Raw genomic sequence first — 14,262 nt, forward strand, 5'->3', positions numbered from 1 at the left:
ACCCCTAAACCGAGGTCCCCCCCACATCGCCGCCACTCGATTAAATTTTTTTAACCCCTAATCTGCCGACCGCCACCTACGTTATACTTATGTACCCCTAATCTGCTGCCCCTAACACTGCCGACCCCTGTATTATATTTATTAACCCCTAACCTGCCCCCCACAACGTCGCCGCCAGCTACCTACAATAATTAACCCCTAATCTGCCGACCGCAAAGCGCCGCCACCTACATTATAGCTATGTACCCCTAATCTGCTGCCCCTAACACTGCCGACCCCTGTATTATATTTATTAACCCCTAACCTGCCCCCCACAACGTCGCCGCCAGCTACCTACAATAATTAACTCCTAATCTGCCGACTGCAAAGCGCCGCCACCTACATTATAGCTATGTACCCCTAGTCTGCTGCCCCTAACACCGCCGACCCCTATATTATATTTATTAACCCCTAATCTGCCGCCCTCAACGTCGCCTCCACCTGCCTACACTTATTAACCCCTAATCTGCCGACCGGACCGCACCGCTATTATAATAAAGTTATTAACCCCTAATCCGCCTCACTAACCCTATAATAAATAGTATTAACCCCTAATCTGCCCTCCCTAACATCGCCGACACCTAACTTCAAACATTAACCCCTTATCTGCCGACCGGAGCTCACCGCTATTCTAATAAATGTATTAACCCCTAAAGCTAAGTCTAACCCTAACACTAACACCCCCCTAAGTTAAATATAATTTAAATCTAACGAAATTAATTAACTCTTATTAAAAAAAATAAATTATTCCTATTTAAAGCTAAATACTTACCTGTAAAATAAATCCTAATATAGCTACAATATAAATTATAATTATATTATATTACAATTAAACCTAACACTACACTATCAATAAATTAATTAAATAAAATACCTACAATTACCTACAATTATACCTAACACTACACTATTAATAAATAAATTAAATACAATTCCTACAAATAAATACAATGAAATAAACTAACTAAAGTACAAAAAATAAAAAAGAACTAAGTTACAAAAAATAAAAAAATATTTACAAACATTAGAAATATATTACAACAATTTTAAACTAATTACACCTACTCTAAGCCCCCTAATAAAATAACAAAGCCCCCCAAAATAAAAAAAATGCCCTACACTATTCTAAATTACTAAAGTTCAAAGCTCTTTTACCTTACCAGCCCTGAACAGGGCCCTTTGCGGGGCATGCCCCAAGAAGTTCAGCTCTTTTGCCTGTAAAATAAAACATACAATACCCCCCCCAACATTACAACCCTTCTACCGGATGGAGGACCTCTTCTTGCTCCGCTTGGATGAAGAATTTGGCTCGGTTGGGTGAAGACGACTCAAGGTAGGGAGATCTTCAGGGGCTTAGTGTTAGGTTTATTTAAGGGGGGTTTGGGTTAGATTAGGGGTATGTGGGTGGTGGGTTGTAATGTTGGGGGGGGGTATTGTATGTTTTATTTTACAGGCAAAAGAGCTGAACTTCTTGGGGCAAGCCCCGCAAAGGGCCCTGTTCAGGGCTGGTAAGGTAAAAGAGCTTTGAACTTTAGTAATTTAGAATAGGGTAGGGCTTTGTTATTTTATTAGGGGGCTTAGAGTGGGTGTAATTAGTTTAAAATTGTTGTAATATATTTCTAATGTTTGTAAATATTTTTTTATTTTTTGTAACTTAGTTCTTTTTTATTTTTTGTACTTTAGTTAGTTTATTTCATTGTATTTATTTGTAGGAATTGTATTTAATTTATTTATTGATAGTGTAGTGTTAGGTATAATTGTAGGTAATTGTAGGTATTTTATTTAATTAATTTATTGATAGTGTAGTGTTAGGTTTAATTGTAACTTAGGTTAGGATTTATTTTACAGGTAAATTTGTAATTATTTTAACTATTTTAGCTATTAAATAGTTCTTAACTATTTAATAGCTATTGTACCTGGTTAAAATAAATACAAAGTTACCTGTAAAATAAATATTAATCCTAAAATAGCTATAATATAAATATAATTTATATTGTAGCTATATTAGGATTTATTTTACAGGTAAGTATTTAGCTTTAAATAGGAATAATTTATTTAATAAGAGTTAAAGGGACATTCTAGTCAAAATTAAACTTTCATGATTCAGATAGGGCATGCAATTTTAAACAACTTTCCAATTTACTTCTATTATCTAATTTGCTCATTTCTTTAGATATCCTTTGTTGAAGAAATAGCAATGCACATGTGTGAGCCAATCACACAAGGCCTCTAGTTGCAGCAACCAATCAGCAGCTACTGAGCATATCTAGATATGCTTTTCAGCAAGTGATATCAAGAGAATGAAGCAAATTAGATAATAGGAGTAAATTAGAAAGTTGTTTAAAATGACATGCTCTTTCTAAATCACGAAAGAAAAAAATTGGCTGTCATGTCCCTTTAATTAATTTCGTTAGATTAAAATTATATTTAATTTAGGGGGGTGTTAGTGCTAGGGTTAGACTTAGCTTTAGGGGTTAATACATTTATTAGAATAGCGGTGAGCTCCAGTCGGCAGATTAGGGGTTAATAATTGAAGTTAGGTGTCGGCGATGTTAGGGAGGGCAGATTAGGGGTTAATACTATTTATTATAGGGTTAGTGAGGCGGATTAGGGGTTAATAACTTTATAATAATAGCGGTGCGGTCCGGTCGGCAGATTAGGGGTTAATAAGTGTAGGCAGGTGGAGGCGACGTTGTGGGGGGCAGATTAGGGGTTAATAAATATAATATAGGGGTCGGCGGTGTTAGGGGCAGCAGATTAGGGGTACATAGGGATAATGTAAGTAGCGGCGGTTTACGGAGCGGCAGATTAGGGGTTAAAAATAATATGCAGGGGTCAGCGATAGCGGGGGCGGCAGATTAGGGGTTAATAAGTGTAAGGTTAGGGGTGTTTAGACTCTGGGTACATGTTAGGGTGTTAGGTGCAGACGTAGGAAGTGTTTCCCCATAGCAAACAATGGGGCTGCGTTAGGAGCTGAACGCGGCTTTTTTGCAGGTGTTAGGTTTTTTTTCAGCTCAAACAGCCCCATTGTTTCCTATGGGGGAATCGTGCACGAGCACGTTTTTGAGGCTGGCCGCGTCCGTAAGCAACTCTGGTATCGAGAGTTGCAGTGGCGTTAAATATGCTCTACGCTCCTTTTTTGGAGCCTAACGCAGCCATTCTGTGGACTCTCAATACCAGAGTTATTTTAAAGGTGCGGCCAGAAAAAAGACAGCGTTAGCTACGCGGGTCGTTACCGACAAAACTCTAAATCTAGCCGTAAGAAAGCCTTCTTAATATAAGTAGCATTTATACATCTCTCCCCCCTCCCTTTTAATTGCAGAAATATAATTTTTGCTCTTATGTTTGGTAATTCTGGCTAGATACTTTGCTGACCTACCTGCTTGGCTCCCTTACAAAGCCCTTTGTCTTAAATCATTCTGTGATGTTTTTTGATAAAGGAATATATCTCTCTGCTCCTTCAAGTTTTTATATCCCAATTTACCTTACCTGGACTGGACAAGTAGGTATTATAACTACTCCTAACCAAATTGGACAGCTGAATTTCTTTTTCTAAAATTTTGTTTTTTAGATACAATCAGTGAGCTCTAATATCACCGCGAAGAATAGCCTTAGCTGCTTCCCAGAATGTTTCATTTCTGATTTTACTGTGTGATAATCATCTTTGAAATCTGCATAATAAGTTCAGATGTGTCAGGATTAGGCATACTAATCTCACTACGTTTGTGTAACAATTCTATGCTTTGTTTAGCTTGTTTGCTACCTTTTCCCCCTCGCTGTTTAGGCGGCATGACAGGAGAATCGCCTTTGCCATGAGCAATAAGTCTTTCCATAAATACTTTCAGTCTGAAAGGAATAGTGTAAAAAAAACAAAAATCCTTTGTTTATCAATCAATGGATAATTATCTGTCTAACTGCTTGCTATAACCAAGTGAAAGTATATAGATGCGAACAACTGCATATCTATTATAGTATGCTCAAATACAATATATTAACCCCAGAGGAAGGTGAAATTTAAATATATTAATTATGTGACAAAATATAAATTGGAAATCAGTGATAGGTACACAGTGAACACAAAGAAAACTTGTGTCTAAATTGATAAAAAAAAGAAAAAGAAAAGAGAAACACACGTGACCTAGTGAGCTTGAGACGATCAGACAGCCCAAAAATGGGTCTAAATACCTACCTACGCACACAACAATTCTATATTTTCTATATTGTACTTTGTTGTTTAACTTTATATAATATTCAGCAGGCTTATTAGCAAGTTCTGATATAGGTTTTAATCAGCTTTACTCCTATTATCAAGCCAAATTTAATTTACCACAACTGACTGCAAAAGGATAGTATGGACATTAAACCTAGCACCTGTCCTAACTCCAACAAAGATAATATCTGTTTCTTGGCTAATCTCTCTACTAAGGATGCTTTCGTTTCCAAAATAATTGATATATTAATATGGATATATCTTTCACACCATCTGGGTATCCTTTGTAAATTCTAAGTGTTCATCATATGACCATTAGGCTAACTATAATAAGTCCCACCGTGTATAATTTGGAATAATAAGACTGCCTTACCAAGCTCTGTGGGTTTTACCGTTTTTGTGTGTCCTCACTCTGTGATTTAATATTCGAGAGCAGACAGGTGGTCTAACTTTCCCAGTGCCTTACTTCTCATGAAAGAGATATCCTCACAATCCTCCTCCAATCACCATCTCCTGATTGACTTGTCGCATCGGGACAGAGCTGTGTACAGACCTCCATAACTCATCAGGTAATCCCCAATCCAGGACCCGTTAGGGCTTGTATCCTAAATTCTCTGCTTTACAAGACACGTTCCCCTACTCCTTGAAGTGAACCCGTCCTGGCCAGCGATAGTCTCCCTGCATATCTCAAAGCATAAGTTCATCTGAGTGGTGTTGCTCCAGCCATGTGAGCAATATTCGGATACGGTGACTTCTGTAACGCAGGTGGATTGCCTCGCTATTCCAAGCTGGTTGAACTCAGCTTGGCCAAGGAAACTGTGTTTGGGTTGGATGTTGCCTCTCTAGCATTCTAGAGCGCAAAGCTAATTTCTAAGCCTTTGAAGGCCGCCTCTTATTTCAGTGCATTTTGACAGTTTTTTAACAGCTAGACAGCACTAGTTCATATGTGCCATATAGATCATACTGTGCTCACTCCCGTGGAGTTACTTAGGAGTCAGCACTGATTGGCTAAAATGCAAGGCTGTCAAAAGCACTGAGATAAGGGAGCAGTCTGCAGAGACTTAGATACAAGGTTATCACAGAGGTAAAGAGTATATTAATATAACACTGTTGGTTATGCAAAACTGGGGAATTGGTAATAAGGAGAATATCTTTTTCAACAATAAAAAATCTGAAGTAGACTTTCCCTTTAATGAAACATACATTTAATATTTATGTGCTGGCTTTTGCTGTAAACACTGTGCATGTCCTGTGCTCTATAAGACTAACTGTAAGGGGTCGATTTATCAAAGGCTAGGTGAACTCCGCATGTGCTTTGCCTGTAACTGCACCCCAGCTCGCCTCTGGAGAAACGCACATGTGCGCCTGAATTTATAAAAAAAAAAAATAGACGTATCTTCACGCAGGCAAGCTGAGACGTAATAATGATAAATTTCGCCTGTCAGAAAAAGCATTTACTCCCTATTTATCACAGTATATCCCTATAAATATTTACGCCGCCATGTCTTGATAATCAAAAAAGCATTTTTTTAGGTATATATTTTGAGTATTATTTATATTATATAATGTTTCTGTGCTATTTTTGCCATATTTTGCTAATTTAAGATAAATATATCGATATATATATAAAACTCGCCTGTGGAATCGCAAATTTCTGGTAATAACAGTCTCTTCTTGGCGCAGAGACTTTGAAAAATGAGTTAAAAAAGAAAGAACTGCATCACAAGACGTAAAAGCATGTATGATAATGGTGTTTGCCTCAGTCTGTATGGCGAAATATAGAACATGCAATTTAAGGAGAAATTTCACTTCCCTATCGGCGCAAAGCAATGATATATAAGAAACTGGGCGTATTTGTAGGTTGTTATGTGAAATTACGCCTATTACTAATCTATATTGGTGCACTCAGGAGTGCGCCTGTGCGCCTAAGCGAATGCAAGCGAAGTGCAAAGAAGTTTCTTTCAGATTTGCACAATTATAGGCCCAGATTGCTTTCATAAATATGGCGATGGGTGCGTATGCGTTATTTTGCTCACAATTACCGGTAGATTGCTTTCATAAATCTACCCCTAAGTGGGTTAGTGCACTGTCCTAAGCAGTCACTTTGTATTATAGGAATTCAGGTCAAGCAATTTTCAGCAAACGTAAACACAAAATCTGAGTCCCAGTTTTTGTTGGAAGCAAGAGTCTAGGAACAAATAGCAAAAGAAATAATGAAAATTAAACATCATTGCAATATACTGTACTTTAATACATTTAAGGAGAAGTACATTTTGACTTGAAAGTTTTTAATCCTTTTTGCTTTGGAGGTTCAGCCTCCCAATGATACTAATAGTCTAACGGATTTTGCATGGTGTTTGCCCCAAATCACCATGTAGAGTGCAAATTATAGCACTGCCTATATTCTGCCAACTGTGTGATGGCAAAAGACAAATACTTTGTTTTCTGTAGGATGTATCACTAAAGGCTTCTGGTCTTTTTTTTGGATAGAGTGAAGGTTGTTTGTTACAGTACAAGAGTTTACATTTTGTCAGTAAATGCCAATATTTTATGCTTATAGATTGTTCAATCAGTTTTAGGAACATTGTAAATTGTCTTAGCAATACTCAGTATGAGTTCTCATATAGAAAGGCTGAATACCTCTGATATAAAGTATTCCAAAAGCTGGTCACTAACTCTGTTTACAGCTATATATACTGTATATATATGGATTAAATTGCTTCATTCAACAGTCTAAAATAGAAGGCATATTGTTGATCCCACTATGTTTGAAGAGTATAAGGTTAGGACCTTTCTGAAGTGCAATATAAGTAGTACTGGTATCTTAGAAGGGGTGTTTATAGCACTGAAGTGTCTGCTGGCTCACTGTGTGTGGGTTTATATAAAGAAAACATCCTAAGCACATGTCATCTTGTTATTTTGGGGTGAGTGAGGCAGATTTAAATTCCTAGAACTTGTATATTCCTAAATGTTTAAGATAGATAGGAATGTTACTAGTAGCTGGTAGCTTTCAGTCACAGAGGGCTAATCTGCACAAAAGCATGTCACATTCTTGGACTGTCCTCTGGTCGTTAGCAGCAGATTCCAGATGAGAATTTGACAACCTGTTCTGTGGATATCGGGCTCCCGTCCTGCTCTCAGCTGACGGATTAGAAAAAGAACACCAAAGCCTACTCCCCATTATTATATGAGAATATCACTTTCAGGTTATGAAACAACAAGGAAAACCTACATTTTTCTTCTATGATTTAGATTTCAACAACTTTCTTATTTCCTTTTATTATCAAATTTGCTTTACTCTCTTGGTATAAGAAGCAGCAATGCACTACTGGGAGCAAGATGAAGACATTGGGTGGGCCAATGACAGGATTAATTTATGTACAGCCACCAATCAGCAACTAGCTCCTGAGCCAGTTTATGTATGCTTTTCAACAAAGGATACAAAGAGAAAAAGCAAATTTGATCATTTAAATACATTAGAAAGTTGAATGCTCTATCAGAATCTTGAAAGTTTAATTTTAACTTTATTTATTTTTTTAACTGTAAGTTAAATGAGATCATAAAGCCTAACCAAGTTAAGACTGACACAGCCCTTGAGTACATGTTTAAAGCCATGATAAATCCTAGCGTTTGAGAAACGCTAGGATTTACCATTGGAACAAATAATAGGGACTTTCAATCATGAAGTATAAAATACTTCATGCTGAAAGCTCCTTTATTTGTTTGAAGCGTTCCCTGCACTGAGCTGCTCAAGCAGCCCACGGTAGAACACTATTTAGCTGCGAGTTGACATTTCCACCTCTTAGCAAATAGACGTGCGGCCCAGCTGGCTTTGTTTCCACCTCTTAGTAGACAACTAGATGTGCAGCCCAGCTGGCTTTGTTTCCACCTCTTAGCAAATAGACGTGCGGCCTAGCTGGTGCCAAGCCGTATAGCCCGCATGGCTATTGGCTAAAAGGTGGAAACATCACCTCTCAGCAAAACAGCGTTCTGCCGTGGACTGCCTGAGCAGTTTAGAGCGGCAAATGCTTCAGTCAAATAAAGGAACTTTCAGCATGAAATATTTTATACTTCATGACTGATAATCCCCTTTATTTCCAATGGTAAATCCTAGCATTTCACAAACGCTAGGATTTATCATCACTTTAAAATGCCACCTTGTCTTAGCTGTATGTTTGAGTTTGGTAACAAAAGCAGCATATTTATCTGCAAAGAGATTTTACACTGTACTTTTAATAGTTTGACTTCTGGCCTAAATCTGTGAAGCTTTTAAACAAATGTAACAATGATAGATACCACAATGAACAGTAAGTTGCTTTTAATGGTACTTGATATTATATATTACACATATAAACGGATATATTTCCCCCTCCCTTTTCTGCCTGATATACCCCTAACACAGTCTACTTGACATTGGCTCCTCTTGCATAAGTAGCCTCTTGTATTAATAGAGAAAACACTTTACGTCTGGCCAAAACCCAGACTTCACTCTCTGGATGCCAAAAAAGCTTAGATTAACTGATGCACGGGTGAGGTGGCGGCTTGTTTTCAGTCGGCTACAGAAATGAGTGGATCAGTTACACAGCAGGAGTACACTGCAGTGCTCTGAAGTCACGCACAGCATACCATGAGGTAAAATAGATGTCTGAACTTTTAGCCCCTGTGCTGCGCAGAATAAACATTATTTTTATTTGTTTTGCTATCCATTTATCACACTGGTCTGTGAGGAAAGGAGAAGAGTAAAACACTTTCAAACAACTTCAACATTGAATGGCGATTTTTATTAACACTTTTCCTGTTTCCTACAGCTATAAACAAACGCCATGAAATTTTATACAGCCCTTAAGCTGGAAGACCCAAAAAAAGATGTATTTACAAATATGGATATTTTATGTTACAAGATCACATACAAAAATACCCCTGCATTACATTTTATAACATAATTAATAGAAAACAATTGAAATAAATAACATTAAAAAAAAGAAATTGTTTACATCAAGCAATACCAGTGTTTGTGGTTCTTAACTTAACTTATATAGTACATGTTTTTACCTCTTGATGCTGCAGGCCTGTTACGTGGGTTCTCTTGAACAAAATAATTACATTTTCACCATTATAGAACACCTGACTACTGGCAAACAGTTGTAATGTGTGTTATTGTGCCAGAATACTTAAAAGGGACATGAAACCCAAAATTATTCTTTCATGATTTAGGTAGAACATACAATTTTAAACAATTTTCCAGTTTACTTCTATTATTTAATTTGCTTCATTCTCTTGGTATTTTTTGTAGAAGAAGTAGCAATGCATTACTGGGAGCTAGCTGAATGCATTGGGTGAACCAATAACATGAGGCAGATGTGTGTAGTCACCAATCAGAAGCTCCTGAGCCTACCTAGGTATCCTTTTCAACACAGGATACCAAGATAAGAAAACAAATTAGATGATAGAAGGAAGTTTAAAAACATAAGCTCTATCTGAATCATGAAAGAAAAAATGTGGGTTTTATGTCCCTTTAAAGAGACACTGTATTATTATTATTAAAGAGACACTGTATTCCAAAATGTTTATTATCCATATAAACAAGCAGCAGCTAAACTAATACAGTAGCACTAGTTGTGTACTTGGTGTTAAAGGGACAGTAAACCTACACAATAATGCTATATAGTTTTGCACATAGTGCAGAATTATATAACATTATTTTAGCGCCAAGTTTATAAAACTAAAAAGTATTTTAAAAAAATTATTCGCAAGAACTTAGAATTTTGTATTATGCTGCTCTTGGCTCTACTGAGCGGGTCCCAGAGCGGGAGAGAGCTACATTGAGTTTAATGGCGCGACCGGCTGTGACTAGACAGCATGCAGCGATGCACTTAGTTAAATAACAGACCCGCTCAGTAGAGCCAGGAGTATGTGCAGAATTATAAAACATTATTGTGTAGGTTTACTTCCCCTTTAATGCTAATTGGCTCATAGGTATTTCCTGCTACTGTCTATTAAGTACAATACAGGTGGCCCTCGATTTTCGCCAGTTCAATTTGCGCCGTTTCAGAATAACAACCTTTTTTTCAGTCATTTGACTGCTACTGAAAAGCATTGAGAAGCATTGCATTGATTAAAATAGCCAGTAGGTGGAGATGTCCGCTTGTGTTGCAGCAAAGATATGCAAAGCCAAGCACAGAAACAGGCTGGAATTAATTAGTCTAGCTAGACATGAGCTACCACCAAGCAGCTTTCATAGGAACAAGATCTTCCTGTCTATAAATCAGTCCAGATTGGAATGCATAGAAAGAACTGTTTGCAGAAAAATGCAAGTGAAGTCTGTGTTGTGTGATTATTTTATTAGGTTTATAATGCTGTTTAGCATTTAAAGTCTTCATTTCAAAGCTTTAAAAATAATGTATTAGGTGTTACTTATGACAATTTTGAGAGGGGCCTGAAACTTAACTCCCTCACTTCCCATTGACTTACATTATAAACTGGGTTTCAATTTACAACAGTTTCGATTTACAACCATTTCTTCTGGAACCTAACCCTGGCGTAAACTGAGGGGTACCTGTAATGTCTATTAGGTACAAATGCTCAATGAACAGTCACAGGAAGTACCTATCAGCTAACAAGAAATGGCAGGTACACGTGAGATTCTATGTATAAGTTTTAAGTTAATTAAAGGGACATTCCAGCCAAGAGTGGAATGCACACAGTTACATTTCAGTTTTGCATAGGAACATTTTTGCACTATACACGTATTAGCTAGTTAAAGCTATAGCTATTTTGATAGTGTACTTAAATATGCTTTGTGCGCGCATTTTAAAAACAGCACTTGCTCAGAGTCTAAGGTGCATGTATCATCTGATAATGACTCAATTTGTGTCATTGCTGACATTATACAAGCCGCAGCTACAGTAGTTAACCCTTTAACGACAAGAGATTGTCAGCTCATAATAGTGCAGGTCTCACCGGCAATCCTATTATGACCTCCCTTCCTCCTGCAGGCCTCCTGAAATAGCGCTTTAAAAAAAGCAAGCCCCACTACAAGACGAAGTTGCTAGTCGTTAAGGGGTTAAAATGATGAGAATATCTACTTATAATCCACATGCGCATGCAGATAAAAATGCTAACTCTAAAGCAGAAATAACTTATTAGAAGCATTTTTACCAGTATATGTTTGTTGTAAATAATTTATGTACATTTCATTTTTGAGTGGAATGTCCTTTAAATCAGACTTTAAAAAAATCACCATGTTTAAATGCTACTCTTTCATATGGATATTAGGGAAAAAACAGAGTACAGTGTCCATTTAAACTGAATCTCCCATTAAAAAACAAACAAAAACACTTCTTGCAGTAGCTAATAGATCAGCCAGCAACACTGTAAATATATCTATCATTAAAGCACTGTGAGTAGACCATTTAAATAAATATATTGTGTAGGGTGGTTTCTTAAAAGGACATTGCTTTCTTGTTCCATCTAAAAGAAAGTATTTTAAAAAATATTACAGTGTTTTATTTTTTCCACATATATGTGACTGTGTGGAAAAAGCATACAGAGAGCAAATGATATTTCAGTATCAAATATGCACAAAAATGTATTACCTACCACTTTAACCAATTTTAACATAAATAATTATTTTATTAGTTTTATTGAACACAATTTCCTACAATATCCCTTTAACAGACCCAGCTTCTTTAAGCACTCAGTGCTTTAAAATATTGGTTTTTTTTTCAGATTGAAAAGAATCAATCATATACTAATTAACAAATGATAATAATGACACAATGTTTTTTTGTTTGTTTTGTTTTTTTTCTTTGTGGAAGATTCCCTTTTTTTCGTTCCTGACTCAGAGCATATAATTTTAATCAACTTTCCAAATTACTTCTATAATTAATTTTGCTTCATGCTCTTACTATCCTTTATTGAAGGAGCAACAGTGCAATACTGGCAGCTAGCTGAACACATCAGAAAGCCAATAATAAGAGTCATATACAATATGTGCAACCAGCAGCCTACCTAGGTATGCTTTTCAACAAAGGTGACAAAAAGAACAAAGCAAATTAGATAACATAAGTAAATGGGAAAGTTGTTTAAAATTATATCCTCTATCAATATCATAAAATATTTTTGGGGGGGTTTCATGTGTTTTTAAGCATTGTTGCACCATAATGATCTGAAATGAAATATGTTGTAAACAAACAAATGGACAACATGGGAAATCTACTGACTGATTACATGCTCTCCAAAATATATGTATAAAAAAAGGTATTTCAAGTCCTCACAAATTCTCCATCATCCTGAGTGCATATTCCAAGCGCTGGTATATTAGGGGTGGGCAGCCCTTTTGTAGGCATAACAGGGGAACTGTACTGCTTTGTCTGTCCTGGTCAATGAAGGTCAATAGATAATAATTGTTTTGCCTACTCAGTATTATCTTGATTCGATCATGGTAAAAATTCACCTATAATATAAAAGCAAATTAATTACATTTGTAAATAGTATTACTTCTTGGGTTGTAAATTCACTTGTCATTATGTCATTCAAAAAAATATGCATGCGGCAATTATAAATACAGAAACAAGACAAGAGTGTAATATGGCAAACTAATAAATGCTTTGCAATATACAGTATGTTCAGATGGTTGCCCATATCACACTCAGTAAATAAAAGTATTCTAAAATAAAAACCATGCACCTTTTGCAAAAAAATAAAAATACTATTCCATTTTTTAGACTTTTTTTTTCTCCAGCACTATAGTAAATCACATGCTTTATTTGCTAACGCTCAGTTTCAAAAAAGCAGATACGATTTTGCTAACTGTGCAAAATGCACCAGACATTTTGGTTACAAAAAGCTTACCTGCAGGGTTCCATTACTGAACAGCATTAACAAGGCCTGATCTGATTTCAGAAAACGCAGGAGACACAAGGTTCTGACAGACCAGCTAGGTGCAGCTTTCAGGTCGCCACCCTATAAAGATGTTAAATAATTGTTTAAAGGGATATCATTCAGGCAGAGCATACAATTTAAAAAAAGTTTAACTTTTACCCCTGTTACCAAATTTGCATTGGTATTCTTTGTTGAAGAGATATATCTAGGTAGCTGTCTAAAGCATTACATGGCAGGAATATTGCTCTTGCAAACGGATAACATTCTTGCAGAACTGCATATAGTGCTCCAGACACGTGCATGCTCCTGAGCTTATGTCCCTGCTTTTCAACAAAAGATACTAAGAGAACAAAGACAATCTGATAATAGAAGTAAGTTAGAGCTTTGTCTAAAATTGCATGCTCTATCTGACTCAGAAAAGACACATTTTGGGTTTCATGTCTCTTTAACAAGAAATACAACTGGAATATGCAAACAGTGAACAAATTATATGCAATAATTTGGAAGAACAAACATATCTGTGTATGTATTTATGCATGTATGTATATATGTATGTATATATGTATGTGAGTATGTACTGTATGAATGTATATATGTATGTATATATGTATGTATGTATATATGTATGTATGTATATATGTATGTGAGTATGTACTGTATGTATGTATGTATATATGTATGTGAGTATGTACTGTATGTATGTATGTATATATGTATGTATATATGTATATATGTATGTATATATGTATGTGAGTATGTACTGTATGAATGTATATATGTATGTGAGTATGTACTGTATGTATGTATGTATATATGTATGTATGTATATATGTATGTGAGTATGTACTGTATGTATGTATGTATATATGTATGTGAGTATGTACTGTATGTATGTATGTATATATGTATGTATATATGTATATATGTATGTATATATGTATGTGAGTATGTACTGTATGAATGTATATATGTATGTGAGTATGTACTGTATGTATGTATGTATATATGTATGTATGTATATATGTATGTGAGTATGTACTGTATGTATGTATGTATATATGTATGTGAGTATGTACTGTATGTATGTATGTATGTATATATGTATATATGTATGTATATATGTATGTGAG

General features: G+C 35.9%; 1 protein-coding gene across 1 annotated transcript in view; it reads right to left on the bottom strand.

Annotated features, from left to right (window-relative positions):
• Positions 1 to 9,008: 9,008 nt before the first annotated feature.
• LOC128649477 (serine/threonine-protein kinase PLK2) overlaps positions 9,009 to 14,262 on the bottom strand; it is a 74,792-nt gene continuing 69,538 nt past the window's right edge. The window contains exons 14-15 of the mRNA XM_053702771.1: positions 13,103 to 13,213; positions 9,009 to 12,704 (exon numbers count right to left, since the gene is read on the bottom strand). Of these exons, the coding sequence (XP_053558746.1) occupies positions 12,522 to 12,704; positions 13,103 to 13,213 (294 nt within the window). The 3' untranslated portion in view covers positions 9,009 to 12,521. The remainder of the gene's footprint in view (positions 12,705 to 13,102; positions 13,214 to 14,262) is intronic.

The sequence above is a fragment of the Bombina bombina genome, chromosome 2, assembly GCF_027579735.1.
Source record: "Bombina bombina isolate aBomBom1 chromosome 2, aBomBom1.pri, whole genome shotgun sequence".
Lineage (NCBI taxonomy): Eukaryota > Metazoa > Chordata > Amphibia > Anura > Bombinatoridae > Bombina > Bombina bombina.